This window comes from Mycena indigotica (assembly GCF_014461135.1).
Source record: "Mycena indigotica strain 171206Taipei chromosome Unknown Mind.scaff0008, whole genome shotgun sequence".
NCBI lineage: Eukaryota > Fungi > Basidiomycota > Agaricomycetes > Agaricales > Mycenaceae > Mycena > Mycena indigotica.
Window position 1 is genome coordinate 3,943,489 of NW_023503007.1, and position 16,988 is coordinate 3,960,476.

General features: G+C 50.6%; 2 protein-coding genes across 2 annotated transcripts; one reads left to right on the plus strand and one right to left on the minus strand.

Moving 5' to 3' along the window:
* Window positions 1-14,285: 14,285 nt before the first annotated feature.
* On the plus strand, window positions 14,286-15,651 carry MIND_00972500 (SGF29 C-terminal domain-containing protein; the record flags this gene model as incomplete). The annotated part of the gene is made up of 6 exons (XM_037366336.1): window positions 14,286-14,328; window positions 14,380-14,602; window positions 14,658-14,725; window positions 14,775-15,235; window positions 15,264-15,491; window positions 15,538-15,651. 6 exons carry the CDS (start codon window positions 14,286-14,288, stop codon window positions 15,649-15,651), a joined length of 1,137 nt encoding a protein of 378 aa, XP_037217748.1.
* A 169-nt stretch (window positions 15,652-15,820) lies between these two features.
* MIND_00972600 (uncharacterized protein) lies at window positions 15,821-16,950 on the minus strand (the record flags this gene model as incomplete). The annotated part of the gene is made up of 2 exons (XM_037366337.1): window positions 15,821-16,499; window positions 16,553-16,950. The coding sequence occupies 2 exons, from the start codon at window positions 16,948-16,950 to the stop codon at window positions 15,821-15,823; spliced, it is 1,077 nt and encodes a 358-aa protein (XP_037217749.1).
* Between the last annotated feature and the right edge of the window lie 38 nt (window positions 16,951-16,988).

Sequence of the window (16,988 nt, forward strand, 5' to 3'; positions counted from 1 at the left end):
GGTCTTGAACCATTTGGGGGCGCTCATTGTGATGTCCAAGACTACCGCCGTGAGCCGAGTAAGGTACAACTAAACCGCTCAACACCGTCTAACAGTGCGCTAGTCAAGATGATCGAGGCAACGCACCCGGGGCCGATTTGGCTCGAGGCTCATAAGCACGAGCGCGGTCTCTGGTTTCGAAAGCAGCACCATGGTATGTCGATTATTCAGGACAATCCCTGCTTCACTGGTGATCTGACTCTGGCCGTGTTGTAGGAGGTCTGGGAATATTCGGACTTGCACACACGGATGCCTACGACCGCCCCGTCGTTCCCCTGAAACCTTACCTCGCAAAGTTGTAGCTCTTACGTACCGCACAATGCATACTTTATGCCAAGCATGGACTCTCCCATCGCAAAACACGCAGGCACCGCCGTCTATTAACGACCTGACGGGTAAAAGCGCGATGAGTTTGGGGCAATCGTGCGCTACGGACCATGGACGGCGGCAGAGCGAATTTACTCTCTGGCCGTATACGTCATCGACCTGCATTTGTATGTCCTCCCTGTTTAACGCGGCAATTTGAAAATCAAGGATCGAAGACACGACACCGGTGGCCCTTTTCCGCCACCACTCGAACACGTTTACACCCCATGGCTTTGACCAAGAACGGTATCCTTGTTTTCGAGCATTACCGTTATACGCGCGGAAACTCTATTCGAAGACCCACCAACTAGCTCCGTAACGCGCCACGGGCCATCCGACTCAGGGGCTGTAGGATATGAAACCGATCCAACCCTATTTGAAATCGTGCGTTTGGCCCATTCGATCAGCTCGGATCCTCCCATTCCCCCCTTATACGACCCTCTTCGACTCGAGTCTCTTTCTGACCGCCCCACTTCCGTCGTTTGCGGAACCTGCTGCTCATCGGGACAGCGTCCGCCAACCAACACAGGAACAATGCCCGCTGTGTTCTCGAAGATTGGGGACGGGGAAACCGAACCAACGTTGACGCCTGTAACGTTGCCAGGTCGTGACCCGCGACTCCCTCAATTGTACCTTGCGCCCAACCATCCCCAGAGCCGGAAACTAGGCGGCAAAGCATATGTATATTACCAAGACTCGACTCGAGCTGGTTTGAAGGAGAGCTGGGAGTACGAACATGACCTCGAACCCCCCACCAACGACCGGAAGAAGCTGCATGATATGGGTGGGTAATCTCAATCGTGTGTCCGTCAAGCTTACCCACTTACCACCAGGTTTCCTCGAGTTACGTAGCGGAGACGCCGTATACGTTCGCAACCAGCAAGGCTCGGGCAAGGCGAAGCATGATATCCCTGTAATCTGGGTGGCGGGCCCGTAAGTCAGACAATCGTGATCGTTATTGTTTCTCACTCTTTTGTCCAGGGAATTTCTCGATGCCCAGCTAATAATGCGGTTCAAGAAAGCGCGAGACGAGTTCCTTGGACCGCGAGACGAGCGGGGACTGGGACGCCCGATTAAAGTCGTCGTCGATGGTCAAGAGCAGCTTGTGAAAGGAACTGCATTCGAACGGAGTGTAATCGCCAAATCGGTAAAACCACCCGCTAGGTCGTACACGATGGGCGTCTCCTACGAATCACCCACCAATTACATCGCCCCCGTCGCATCAGTTAAAAGCGGCAACGTCGAAGTTGAAGCTGCAGCCAGGCTCAAACAAAACATTGTACAGGTAAGTGAAGCTCGTACCTAACTATACCGAACAACTTCTAATCCACTCCGAGGCCACAAGCGAAATAGGGCTACGAATAGCCAAACTCGGGTCTGATGAGTTTAATGCTCGACTTCAACGAGCGGCGTCACTGCGGAACGTACCATCCTACGGCGTGGATGGTAACTATGCATTTGGTACCAGCCAAGTAAACGTTGCGTCCGCCCAAAGTGCGACAGCAACGACTCGTGAGTAATCCCGACATCTGCCTCCAAAACGTCTAAACTTATCATACAGATTCTCTGGCGAACGATCTCGGGTTCTTTGGCGGGGGCCATGTCGACGGCAAAGACAGCAACGGCCACTTAACGCATATGATTGCATACTCGGACATCCCTGACGAGTACGATCCCGGCGTCTTCTTCATCCTAGGAGTCGGCGTGTGTACGTTGTAACCTCCCCACTCGTATCCATATGTTTTTCTGGGCACCGCCGTCACGCCGGCACCCCCCCAGTATCGCCCGGGGGCGTCCTGCAGTGGGCTGTCCGCATTACTGTAATCAACTACCCGCCAAATGCCGTTATGAATGGGATGGGGAGGCTTCGCTTGGCAGCGTGGCCAAACGGAGACCCGTTCAACATCCCCCCCGAAGTCATTTATGCAGGGTGCGTCGAGTTGCTTAACACTATGCGCCACACTAACGAGAAGAAAATAAGGATATCGTATTATCGAGACCGAGGACATACAGGCGGGGGGAATACCAATCGCACCACATTTGCCGACGAGGGCGTATTCATCATGGTGGCAATATCCATGATTACCTTCTTTGTCCGGTCGCTGATGCTATTGGTGTTCTATTTCCTCCAACAACTGCCAAAGAAGTTTCGAATTGTCTTCTACCCTGAAATGTTCGAGCGCTCGATATCGTTCCAACTTCGACGACGGCATCCGCCGCTGCGTCGACCGATGGGAGTATGCTCCAGGCCACCGTCATCCTGACGACCAGTTTGAAGGAGAAGACTGTTTCGTTCGTATTGACCCAGAGGAACATTCCAAGATGCAAGATACTGACGCGAAACGCTCTGCGGTAGCTGAAGACTGGGAACAATGGGGTGGGGGAGTATGGGAAGTGACGCCGTCGCTTGGCCATCGAGGACCAATGCCGGAACGGGCTAAAAAACTGTATCCAAGCAGCACCAAACGGTCAACGCAACCACGTAAGTACTAGTGTTTTGCATATATGAACCATGAGTAAAACTATTTAGGCAACGAGGATGGCTACGACGCCGATAAAGACGACAACGCTGAGCCGCCTAAGGCAGTAAAGAAATGCCGATGCAAGAAAAAGACTGATCGTCCAGCCGAGGAGCTTGAGAAGCAGAAGGCAAGGCGAACACGCAAGAAACAGGCGACCAATACCCCCAAGAAACAGAAGAGGAAGAAAACCAAACGGGGGCGCGGGCACCAGAGACGACGATATGGACGAGGGGGATGTAGAAGATAATGACCGCCTTGGAATTCAAATAGGTGATGACAATCCTCAGCCATCGGAACCGGGAGAAGAACATAAGTGTATCCAGATTGAAAACACAACGAGAGAATAATCTAGTACAGCTATTGCGGATGACTCGACCCAGACTATTGAAATAGCCAACCATTCCCGTATGTCATCTCTCTCTCTACGCAGAAACGATTAACGAACAGAGACACAGATAATGCAAAGCAACACAACAAGCGAGCACCAATGCGGGAGGATGGAGAGATGAACAAGCGAAGGAGGTTAGGTAAGCCCGACTTCCTTGCTAAACCTCTTTCGAGTTACTAACTGCCTGAACAGAAAACACGCCTTGGAACAATTCAGCCTACGTGAAAATCGGTTCGACTAGCGAGAAACTCAACGACAGCCCAACAGAAAGACAGCGACGCTACCTACGGCGGCACGGTCAATGGGCCAACCAGCTGTTAGACGAAGGGTCTGGGGTCAGGAAGGGAAGGGGTAGGCCCGCCAAGGCACAATTAGCAGACACAGGTTGGAAATCCCTTCGTTCGAGACAAATATAACAAGATTTTGACCTTACGAACGCAGATTTGATACCTTTCGTTAGCACGCTGACGTACGAAGAGTTGAGCAGCAACTGCACAGAGATCCAGCAGGCCGTCGAAGCAATGGCCGTCGAGAGCAACATCGAAGATCCACTGGGACGGTTGTCTACTGCGTTCACCTTTTTCAACGATCAACCCGAATCCACTCATATGGCAACAATCTTCCAACATTTATGGCATGACACCACCTTCATCGAGAACCAGCTTGCTGCTGAATCCGTACGCATAACACTCGAACGCGAATGTGTTATGATGTCCAGTTTCATCGCTTGGAATTGGCTGTACGACTACTGTGGCGGACGAATTGAGGACTGGTTGAAGGGTAGTTCCCAGCACAAAGATCATTGGATCATCCGTCTCGCCACCAACATCCGCCGGCTTCTCAGTCGAACAACACCAACTGCTGTACTATCGGCGACCGACTTTGGTTTCACAGGGCACGACCGGCCCTTCTCGTATAGCAACCGAAACTCGCAAAAGTATCCAGAAGGCGACAAGCTTAACATGGGGGTCATGTATTGGACATTGCGCGTTATCGCACACTGGTTCAATTATCCTACAAACCCTGCCTCCCGTTTCCAAGCGCACTTCATCTCTAGCATCATCGATATATTGGGCCGAGAAGCGCTTTTGTTACGCTCTGTCTGGAATGGTTACCGTCAAATCCAATCATTGGTAGTCGGGTCGTCGAGGTCGCAAGAACACGCGTGACTCCAATTTGCACGTCTGGAAGAACAGCTAAAATCGCATCGCTTATCCGATCTATCCTCGCGCGAACGACAAGAGTTAAACAAAATCGCGTATATGGTTCGATTCGAGAAATTGGAGGACGACCCCCCCCCAGAAGTAGAAGACTCTCCGTTGCAAATCTCATCGCCGCCAACTGATCCGGACAACCTGTCAGAACCCACAACACTTCCTAACCCCCACCCGTTACTCCCACTATCGGTACCCGTTCAATTGACGGATAGACAAACCGCTGGGTTGAACAGCTATCTGGGATTCATCGAGCAGGCAGTACAATTCTGCATTCATGGAAGTAGAGTGAATACAAAACTCAGCAAGGCTTTCGACAAATACCCCGACTCTCTTTTCCCTTTCCGGCACCTTGGACCTTCGCTTTCGCGAGCTTACAAAAGGGATGGACCCTTCGACCCCAAGCACGCTAGAACCAATGCGGGGGTTCTACAGCGCTCTTAATTTCAGAGGTATTCTATTCAACGCTGGATTCGCCTGGCACGGACGACTCCTTCACAAGGACTATGCGGATTTCTGCGATGCAAAGAAAGAACTCGGCGAGCAACACGTCGAGAACTACGGGTATGAAGCAGATGATTCGTTTTTCTGCAATCAAAACGCATACGGACCCGCCAACCGACACCGCTGCATTGATTTGGCAAAGGTGTACGACGTCAACGTCCGTGCTCATAACATTGGTGGCCAACTTGATCAAGCAAACGAAAAGGGGGAGGTCTCACTGAGTTTTTCCTCCTTCTCCAAATGGGTAGAGTCGACTCAAGCGGGAACAATCGGGAGGAAAAAGGGCAAGAAAGCATTCCCAGGGGATGGGACCACTCTCTAGCTATCTGTTGGCGGCGGATTACACCTATACAAACCCCCGGCTCGTTGAACCACCGACACTCGAAGAGATGGGCGAAGCAATAAGCAGGATGGACAAAGGGGCTGTCAGAGGGCTGGAATATATGGGGTTCGTCGACAAGGAATACGCACCCTCCGCCAGGGTATGCGCGCAAGCGGTCAAAATCATATATGACGCGCTGCGTGCGCGCCTCCCAGAAGAGATTCAAAGAAAGATCGGCTTAGACCTTGTTATGGTCGAACACTCGCTATGCAAATACTCCAGAGCTATAATTCGCAAATACTTGACCCCACCCTAGCTACATTAAGTACAGATCTACGCTGTAAGGGGAGTAGTAATATCATCGAAGATTGTACTTGGATGGTTCGAATAGTACCAGCGGAGCCGTCCTTGCGCGTAGCGCAGGGTTGCAACGCTCAAACGATCCGTTCTATCCAACTCCTGACGTAGCTCTTGCGATATATGATTTTGGATGACGCCAAGTTTAAACGGCCGCAAAATACACAGTCCTTTGAGCGAGCGAAGCCGGGAGAGCATGACATATGCGCTCTGTATGGAGCGGCAACTGGCAAGGTCGATACAGGCGCGATCAAGAGAATGACCTTGAGAGTTATGAGAAGTGAAAGCAAAGGCGGGGATGAGTGGCAACTGAGATCTGGTAGCGGTATATTGTGTGGCCGAGCCTGGAAGTCGAAACTTGATGGTTGACGAGGAAGGTTTGAGAAGGACCCAATTTGGGAAATCGGGATTCTCGCCCGAATACCCGGTGAAATCGACCTCGGCCGACACAGCGTATCTTCGCCCACCGCGCTCGACGTACCGGACTGACACCAAGGTGCCCATGCTCCCTTTCGAAATCCCCAACTCTGTGGCTATATTTTCTGTACAGAAAACTGGCATACCGGGGATATAAGGAACTTTTCCTCCCAAATCGTCGGCCTGCTTTATTGGTACAGCCCACGCCGCGTCGGCAGCAGCACCCTTGAGTTCCTTACGTTTGCTCCCCCGGCCTCGACAGTCGATTGCAAAATATACTGCAGGTTGTTGGCCTGTTGCCTCGGCAAATGCATGCGCCATCCGGAAATTATGCGCGTCCCTGGCCTCGTTTCTTGTACGTTATCAGAGGGCAGCCATTACCCTCTATCCAGTGAGACACCTCTGTTAACGACTCTGTTTCGCGAGAACAAGAAGAGCCTCCTAGCACGTACTTATCCAGTAAGTCTTTATCCGCTTGCGTGCACACGCCCTTTCTTAGTCGGCCCAGAACATCAATCAGGATGTCGTCGCCCTTCTGACGCATAATTTCCTCTAAAACAACCACCTGCTGGACCTGGTGCCATGCCTGTATACCTTTTATGTTATACTGGGTACCTTCATTAACGGCGTTCAGTAGATTGCTGTTATAACAACCAACGAGCTCGCGGTCAAACAATGTCTTTGCGCCAGGCGGAGGCAGCTGGCACGGGTCACCTGAAGCAACGAAATTGAGACGACCAAAGGGATGAAGGGTAACGCCTTTAGCGATGGAACAATATTCGTTGAGAATACTCATATCGGATGCACCCAAAAAATAGATCTCATCAACGACCAGCGTCCGGGTAGAAGCAAAGCGAGACTCCAATTCACTTCGTATTGCAATCCCCCTGGGGGTGGTCGCTTTCATGTTATCACGGCGCACACATAATGAAGCCTCGGAATGAATGGTGGAACCGCCAATGTCGCTCGCAACAATTCCTGTCGGGCCGGTTAATCTGAATTGCTCTGCCATATCGAGAAGAGAATGGAATTCACTCCAAGCTTGAAAGATGCGTGATTTACCTGTCCCTCCAGGGCCCGTAACCAGCATGCGAATAGGATCTCCAGGTTCCCCTGTATCATCCTGAGCGGCGACGGCATCAACCAAGAGCAAGAACGCCAGTGTCTGCTTCTCGTTCAAACCATGCTTCAGCACCAAAGCTGCCGCTATCTTCTGCCATGGACTCATACCGTCCCACCCTTCTGCAGACCTGTTGAGCTGTTTCGACTTGAGCTCAGCTAACTGTAATTCGAGGTTGAGGTTGGATAGAATGGGAGGAGGAATCTCCTGAGACGGCGAGCGAAATCTGGGGAGCTGCGAAACTCTTTGACGTGCTTTTTCCTGGCGCTCCTTCAGCAACGCAGCGCGACGTGCATGCAATTTCTTCATGGAATCCGAGGCTTTCTGCGGCGTCGTCATCCCGGGCCACCAACGAGTTAGCCGAATAAACGAAATCAGCTGGTAATCCAGACGGTGAGCGATAAAACCCTGCTCTGGTTGTTGCGCTCACGAGCAAACTAGTGTCGACACTCAAGGGATCATACTCTAGCTCCTCGTCAGGGCTATGTTCGGATACAGTCTGCATAGCCAGTTCCCAGGCAGGATCATAAGTCCCGTCCTCCTCGTCAATGGAGTCTGAAGCATTCGCACCACCAGTGAGTGCGGCCAGTCGCTGACGCCTCTGAGCTGAAAAGTCGTGTTTTGCATCCCGGGTGGCGTACAGCAGTTGCATGTTGTGCATAACCCGTTTCAGGCGAGGGTCCAGGCCGGCGTCCAAGGATTCAAAAGCGGACTCCCAGGTTTCTGACGCGACCTTGAGAGGACTTAGCTTATCAGCTGACCAAGGTTTGAATAAAGCGAGAACGACGACGTAGTGGCGCGACCGTTGCTCCTCTTGGTCCGAGCGAGGGATTGGGATGCCAGACAACACTGGAACACGAGCTAGGTCGCAGGCATGCAGTTTGACCATACAATGAGAGGTAAACTGCGGGTGGCCAGGGGCAAATCGAACGTGCTCTTTTTGAGGTTTCTTGGATTGAGAGATCTTCTTTTTCTCATATAAGCAGAATATATCCCACGCACAAAGGCTCGAAAGTGAGGGGGGCCGATAATATATATCATTAAATAACATACAGTGACGGCTTTCTTCATCCAGCATATTATCAACCTCTGTGTCAGGACCTAGAAGCTGGGGAGTCAACATTACGAGTTCATCTGACCCATCGTCAGAATTAGAGAGAGGAGGGATGACTTCATCGACTTCGCCTTCTTGTTGCGGCGACCCAGTATTAGGGGACATATTGGGTAACAAGGCGAAAACATCTGGTGCTAATTGGCGCAGCATGCGACTCCAGTAAAAAACGGGAAATGCCCGATCGGTGTATTTGAAGGGGCGATTCATGAGCTTGGTCGCCATTTGCTGAGCGGATAGCTCGCGCTTGCCAATTAGCTGGTTGACGGTCTTGATTAACAGAAGCCGACTCCGCTCGGATTTGTCAATACCGCCATCTTCAGTTTGTGGAGGTTTCTCAGATAGCACCTTGATGGATGCACAAAGAGCAGAAAAGACAAAAGCCGTGTCCATGGCCCCCTTGATGGTATAATTGCCAGAATACTGAACAAAGGCCATTGCCTGAGTCCCTGACCCAATAGGCTTTGCGTCGGTATTGCACGTTTCACAAAGAACGATGATGGGATTGTGTGAATTTACGCGCCCGTCATTGCACCGGAGAACGATATTATGGTCTTCGTCCATGTGAGTCTGAGCAACAGTCTTACGGGGGAGTTGAAATCTACAGTCCTTGTCCATGTCTTGGGGCCTCCGAAGGCTCTTGGGCAAGTATTTGAAGCAAGTGTCGTGGTGAGAGTGCACATGAGCGGACGACTCCAACAGATCCCGTAGGTGTTGGTTATGGATCACGTGAAAGTCATCACGCCGCGGATCCAAAGGTCGACTCATAACCGGCTGCCTCAAATAAGCAAAGTCGTCGACAGTGGTTGACCGGGTATTTTCAGGAAAACTATGCGAAAAAACATCCTCATACCACGCAAAAACTAAACGAGAAAACTCGGGGTCTTTACAGCGCTCTTGCAAGTCAAGCGGGGAGATACCATTCTTAAGCCATAGGAGCATGTGAATGTGCAAACTTCCTCGACCCTGAGATTCAACGACACCATAATAAGTTGACAGCTCCCCAAAAACACCCAGCCGATTTTCTCGACGTGTCCCAAGCAATATATCGACTAGATTGCGGACTGAGAGATGGAAGAACTCTGAACCAGCGACTGGGTTTAGGCCCAACACTTCGGCGCGCTTGCTGCTCTCCGAGCCGGGAGACAAATCATGGAAGAAAGTATCCAAATCGATGTCACGACCAGCGATGACTTGCGCGATGGGATTGTTAGTATCAGAAGGGTTGAGGGTAAGGAAAATACTCGGCAGACCTTCGCTATTAATGATTGAAAACATTTCTTGACGCATTTTCTGTATGTCGCCAGTCGATCCCGGGATATGATCACCCACATAAGAAACGTACTGCATTAACTTGGAAGCAGCCTTTTCCCCAGGTGTCTCAGCTTTTGCAAAGGGATTCATTTTGAGTTTAGATTGATAAGACGCAATTGCTTCGGGAGTAATCTGCTCAAACAAACTTGACACAAGAGGGAACCATGAACGCTGAACGGCCAGACCAGAATTAAAACCTGCTTGGCGACGTTGTAGGATATTACCCATAACAAACATAAAAGACAAGTGAGTTTGGAAGCGTCGGTCAGAGCCACGGTTTAACAGGTGGGAGACGTGAGTTTTTAGTGTCGATTGGCCTGAATGGTGTTTCCTGATCGAGTGTGAGCATGCGGAATTCCATCATACCAACCCCATAGGGAAACAGAGTTGGCCATAAGTACGCATATATTGAAGGATTGTGCTTCGTAGGTTGCGGCACAGATCCTGAAGGGTATTTCGTGTAAGATTCCACGTTGTTCTTAAGCTTTTCCAATGCTGCAATTCTGCGAGTGTCGAAAGTTGAATCGACAGAGTCGACATCAACAACCGTCGACGAAGGCATTCCACGACTGGTAACATTAGCAAACTGGGAATCATTAGCTTGCTGAACATAGGAGGATCCCTCAGCATTTGTATTAGTTCTGAAGAACTCCTGGACCGGGAAGGGGATCCCACTCTCGGGATAATGGGAAGCGTTAACCCGCACTGTGTCCAAGTCGATATCAGAATACAGTGGATTGTTGTTCTTTAACCACGTGAGAGCTTGGACTATGCGCCCGCGCCGGACAAGCAAAGGACTATTGGTCAACATACTTTTCGGTCACAACCGTGTCGGGCGACCCGACTAGGATAACACAAATCTCATCATGAAGGACATGGATAGGTGGAGGAAGAGACGCAACCAAGGGTCCTGGATCCTGGGGCAGAATGCAGACATTCCCGCGTGAGGCGTATTGTCCGGAAGAACCGAGCTGGAGTTTAAACATGCAGCGAGTAGATCGGGCACGCGCAATGCATTGTTCCTCCAAAAAGGTTAAGCCATCGAGCTCTGCGGGTAGATCTCCTGTCCAAGTTCCATTCGCATAGGCCCGAAGTGGAATACCCTTGAAACGGGAATGAGATATTTCCCTGCGACAAAAAGTGCACACGTTATAACAGTTGTTGACAATAGACGACGCTTTGAAGGGATAGATATGCTGTTGTTGACAATGCTCACGCAAAAGGGCCACGGCAGCGTCGAGGAGGGATATGTCGAGTGAGGCGCAAGAGAAGGACTGCATCAAAGACTTATGCTCCAACACGCCGCAGAACGAACATTCAGAACGAGCCAAGCTTTCGGAGGATGTTGCGTCGCAGAATTCCTGAATAATGGCTTGTTTCTCTGACCAAGGCAGGACATGGAAAGGATGAGCCTGCTCATCCTGAGAGACTGGTTCGACCGCGACATATTGAGAAGTAGAAGGTGTATTAATCTTGCGACGCTTGGCAGAATTTTCCAAACCAACATAAGGGCGTTTAGCAGCAGAAGGGCCAAGACGAAGTCGGAGCTGACGGGCTGCATCTGAAAAAGTCGTTACACTCATAGGAAGTCCAGTATAACCAGCCAGACGTGCATGTTCCAAAACGATAAGGCAAGGGGCACTGCATTGATGGGCGTGAAAATCAGAACGGACTTGTTCTGCGGCGTTTGCGATGACGACCATTATCGGCGGTGGTAACATAAGCAGACATATCCAGGTGCAGGGGAATCAGCGAAGACAGGTTCTTGGCATAGGACCCAAATGGTAACTCCAATAGCTTCTGAATGATTGCAGTCTTAACGGCCGGAGTTGCATCAATGTAAAGGGAAGAAGGGGATATTTCATTGGCATTGTGGGTTATGGAATCATTGGACACCGTATCTCGACGAACACTCCCCCCCCCCTCCGCAAAATCGAGCTCCGACATGTTCTAGTAAAGCTGTCAAACACTGGGTGAGCAACGAGAAGCAAACACGCACTGTCCAGACGTCAATGCCCTCAGCTCATATACCTGAATCTATGCATAAGATATGGGTGGGCTCCACAGAATGTAATGCATAAGATATGGGTCCTGCTTCTTGATATATAAAATAACTGTAATTTAGGATTATTGGAGTGTCCTGATGCCCTATCATTGATAGGTTGATGCCATTTAGATATAAGCATTGATGTGGAACAATTTTTGATTGCCATCACTGATTCTGATGGCTATATAGAGATACATCAATTTCATCCCAATTAGGATGATATTCTCTTTTCCATATCACACAGTCCCCCTAATTACATACCGGGTCATCGGCCTGAAGAAAAGGGACTTGAAGATATTTTATATGATATTACATAAGTCATATCTATCAATCCTATTGCATAATGACCATCTTGATCTAATGTCACAATCTCTGTCACAATCCTCAGTTATTAGCGCTTGGGTGGGCACCCATATCTTATGCATTACATTCTCTGGAGCCCACCAGTATCTTATGCATAGATTCAGCCTTAGAGGGTGATGCCCTGTGTTATCCCGCCAATCTCGACTGGGTTTTGAGCTGAGATAGTGTTTTGCGCGCTGGATGCCATCTGGAAGGGATAAGGACGGAGATACTAGCAAGCAGAAGACGTGCTGTCGAAAGACCCGGAGGCAATAAGCGAAAACACCCTGATCCCTGAGCTACAGACCGCGACATGTATATTTTCTTTTGATGAGAGAGACAAAGAGGAGTAAAGGTTATGAGAGAGACAAAGAGGAGTAAAGGTTAGGTCGATAGAGCGTAGGTGAACGACAAAGCAGTAAGGAAAGAAAGGGGACGACTGAAGCAACACCATGTGACCAGCTCACCCGAAAAGGGAATAATTTGACACTGCCACTCCGAATGCGGTAGTGCTGATGGCAACCTTGTTATTAGGAGCCAAACCGAAGGTTCGGCAATGACAGTGACATCTTACCATGGAACGTCGGCCCTAGCTCTTCTCTCCCCACAACGTTGTCTACCAAGTGCTTAGTCGATGAGCGACTCGGAACCCGTAACCGTCTCCGAGCATTGTGAGTGGCAAGCTCCTGCCTGATCTTATCGGATCTTATCGCGATCGCATAGTCTGTGCCTCTGACGCAGATGTCTTTCTCCTCTCCTCCGACCGTGTTCTCTTCAAGGTCCACAGAATCAACCTCGAAATACATTCTGAGCCATTCGCAAACTTGTTGCGAGCAAATAGCAATCACGACTCGGAGACGATCGAGCTGCCTGAATCATCAGCCGTGCTCGAGCTTTTGTTCCAATACATGTACCGCCAGCCGCAACCAATCCTGCGTGACGTGCCGTTCACTGTGTGCTGGCCACTGGCGGAGGCAGCAGAGAAGTATTCTGTTTATGCAGCAGAGCCTGCATTGGAGCAGAAAATGAGGTCTGGCCAAAGACCACATGATCATTATTCTCACCGGCCAAAAGAGAGTCGCTCGACCAACACCCCGTGGAGGTCCTCTCATTTGCCTTGAATCATGATATCGCCGATATGGCCGACGACGCAGGACGCAAGGCGTTGCTTTATCCGCTGAAACAGGCTGCAGCGGCCGGCATGTCTCCAGCGTCGTTTCGGAAATGGGTATATTTTTGTCGCTTCCTCTCATTCGTGACCTGAGGCTGAAACTAGGCCATCTTCTATGACGAATGGCATCTAGCTGCACGTGCAATGCTGGCCCCCGAGATAGGCAACATCACTGGTACATGGGAGAATGCGCGGGAGCGGGTGCTGCTCGAGGTGCTTCCTGCGGACGCCAAGTATCGGGTATCAACAACGGGCAGATGGACAATATCGCGACACAGGGCTGGAGAAGCGAAACAGGCCAGTGATCGACCAAGGGGGCAGGGGCCCTTGTCTCATAAGGGCCCTTGGGGGCCTTTCACAAGGTCCTTGCCTCTTTTGCTAACAGTCTAAGGACCTTGCAAGGGCCTGTGATGGTATCAAATAGTGTGACACTTGTGACATTGCCAGTAGAAAGACCTCTTAGAACATCTATTTTCACCTTAATTGAATCCTGGTCTCAAGGATACCTTATCATGGTATATAAAAGAGGCAATTATATATCAAAACACAATATATATATTTATGTATTTTGTTTCCTCGCCTAGCCTAAGGGCCCCTTGCTGTGGCCCCTTTGAAAGGGCCCCTGGGCCTTGCAAGGCCCTTGCACATCTCAGAGCTGAAAAAAGGGGCCCTTAGTCGATCACTGAAACAGGCTGGCGTATCTTGACCGCTTGTTGAGCACACCGGTGTAGACAGCAAATTTGCAAGTAAAATCTCCAGATCCTCAGTTCTTTAACAATACTAGTGTTAGCCACAACAAGTCCGTGTGAGTTGTGATGTCTTGAACGGTTCAAGTCTTGTCTCGACAGTGGACGGATCCTGCCAGACAACTTGAAGACTCTTGAGCTTGAAGGCTCAATGGCTGACGCTTTTGAGTGGAGTATCTTGGTCCGATTTCGTTGGGAAATAGTGGCACGTCGAATGGGAGTACTTACATAGTGAAAGTCAACCCAATTTAGATCCCGTGACAGATTTTGATCCGTGTTGGCATCTCACCTTCTTTCATACAATCATGGACCGACGACGAGGTGCAGTCCGCCCGGCTTCAAGCGAAGGTGGGCTACGCGTATATCCGCGATACAATTGACCAGGTTACGCGCAAACAGAAGTGCAATGCTGGTCGCATGCAGCCAAATCATTATCGGCGCTGTCAACGTTGTACGCCCACAACACACAGAACGACACAGTCGGACGGGTAAATCGTCTGAGCTATGTTTGGCCAGTCGATGGTACCATGCCACCCCAAGGGTTTGACGAAGTCAAGCGAATTTATCGCAAGCTCAATTCTGGTCTGGAGGAAATCCAGCGGTCATCAGATCAAGAAGTGAAGTGGGTCGACCAAACGCTTTCAAAAAATTCCAAGCTGCATACTGAGGGGCTCTAGGGCGATTGAAGAGGCGATTGAGCGCCTCGATGTGCTTATTGGGCTGCGGAAGGCGCCTGAGCCAGCCGGTGAAGTGCCTCATCTCCACATCAACACGACCCTGACTCCCACCTGCAGACAAAAGAACAAAACGCCCTAAAATCCCGTCTCCATCTCTTCCGCCTGCCGTAGCGCCAATAGCCCCGGCACCCACCGTCAGTGTCCCCACGCGAATATCCATAACTGTGCCTGCTCGCGCCTCTGTTGGGCCACCTGCTGCTCCAGCACCCCCGACCCGGGTTCCAAAGGGAAAAAAAGAGGGTATACTTGCTCAGCTACCCCTACTTCCGGGTCGCAAGGTGGCGTTTTACCCGCCACTGGGCAAGTTAATAGGACCGAGCAGCGTAAAACCGCCAGCATCCGACGCGCCAACCATCGATACCGGGGAAAATAGTTGGATCCTCGCCGTCGTGGTCCGATGTCTAAGCGCAGACAAAACACGGCAAGCACATTCCCTATTCTCCAAACTCGCTGACTCAGCGCGTGTGAAGATACGAGGTCCAGGACCCGGAGCCTCAAGAAAACGGCCAGCTCGGACTGTGGGTCTCACTAGAAGCCTAGATTCAGGTCATACGACTGATATTTTCTCTCTCTCTCTCTCTCTCTCTCAGCTATTATCATACATCCCTCAAAGGCATAATACCCCTTCCTGACCCAATGGCCGACGAGAAATCCCCCACGCACATCAACGCGTATCAAGAATTTGTGCAGGGGGCCGCCGTCATGGCGCTGTACCCCGACACGAGCTGCTTCTATCGCGCAGAGGTGGTTGCGACGCCAAAGCAGCTGGCGCGGGTAGGCTTGTGCTCGAAACTCGGGCGAAATCTTATTCCTTATTCAGACGAATCCAACTGCCAAACACGTGTACAAGCTGAAATTCGAGGACGATGACAATCAAGAGCACTCCGTGCCTGCGGAGTGGGTGGTCGAATGGCCGAATTTGAAGAGCGTCTGAGAATCGCAAGGATCTATGTAATCTAATGAAGTACTAATTATTAATGAGAACAACGACAAATAGATTCACAGTTGACTAAGGCTACAAATAGTCCAGATAAGTAAGTATTATGCTATAGTAATAAGCATGCGTTAGGAACACGACATTGGATTAAGAAGAATTGGAGTGCCTAAATGCCAAGTGACGGCAACGGCGGAGGTGCAACCACCCGGCCTGACGTGTTGTCCAACCTGAAGCCCTGTCCCTTATCTAGAACATTCCATGGCCATGACTTCACCGACGGCTTTGCGAGCTCTGACTCAAAGAGCGCCGCTTCCCACAAACTCGCATCGTTCATCGCACTAGCGTGACAAAAGGCTAACCCGTGGTACCCCCAGTCATATGGTGGCGTCCGTGGTGGAGGCGGAATAGTGGGCTCAAGACAAACGTCCATCGGCATAGCTAGCACTAGTGGCGGTCCAGGTGGCTGTGCAGCTTGTGGTTGGAGAAAAGCAGGAAGGGCCTGGGGTTGTTGTTGTTGTTGTTCCACTTGAGGGACGGGGATAACATGGGATAGAGTCGCGGGGACTGAAAACGAGGCACGAAGACGATATAAGCGTGAAGACAGATCTAGTTCTTCGTAAGACGGTGGAGGCACAGAATCCATCAGTTGTTGGAGGGTCGATGTTTGTGCTGGCGGGTCGGAAGCGCTGCGATACGGTAGTAACCTTGTTAGAGGGGAGAACAGGAAGGTACAGCCATGAGCATGAGCTGGCAACACGCGACAAGATGGTGCAGGCCAAGGAGAGGTAAATCGGAATCGTCGATGTGAAGAAGGGAGAGGGAGAGGACGTTGGGCAGGACAAGGACTATAGAAGTTCATGAATAACACCACATGCATCAATAGCCCATGGAAACTCACCGAGAGGGATAGAGACGAAAGTGGTCTGCAAGGCGCATCATCGGCGGCATTGGCTTCTTGGGTGGATGCGGGAGATAATTTGACTCGTCTGAGTTGGAGTACGATTCGTGATCAGCGCCACCATTGTAGTTCTCTGAGTCGGAGTAAGTTTCAGAGTGGAGAGATGAAGCCGCTATGGATGCTTCTTGTGGTGAGAAGGTGACAAAATCGTGACGGATGTCGTCTGCAACGCCACAGGCAAACTTCACGAGCCACACGGTCAACTTGGAGACGGTGCCTAGGACGAACTGGATGGAGAAGTCTGAGATGGCAATAGGCCGGGGTGAAAATCTCGATGAGATGAGGATGAGAGCAGAGATGGCGAGGACAGGTATAAAGGAAGTAGTTGTGGGCGACATGACGAGAGATCCTGTGGACAAACTGTGGCTTTTATAGA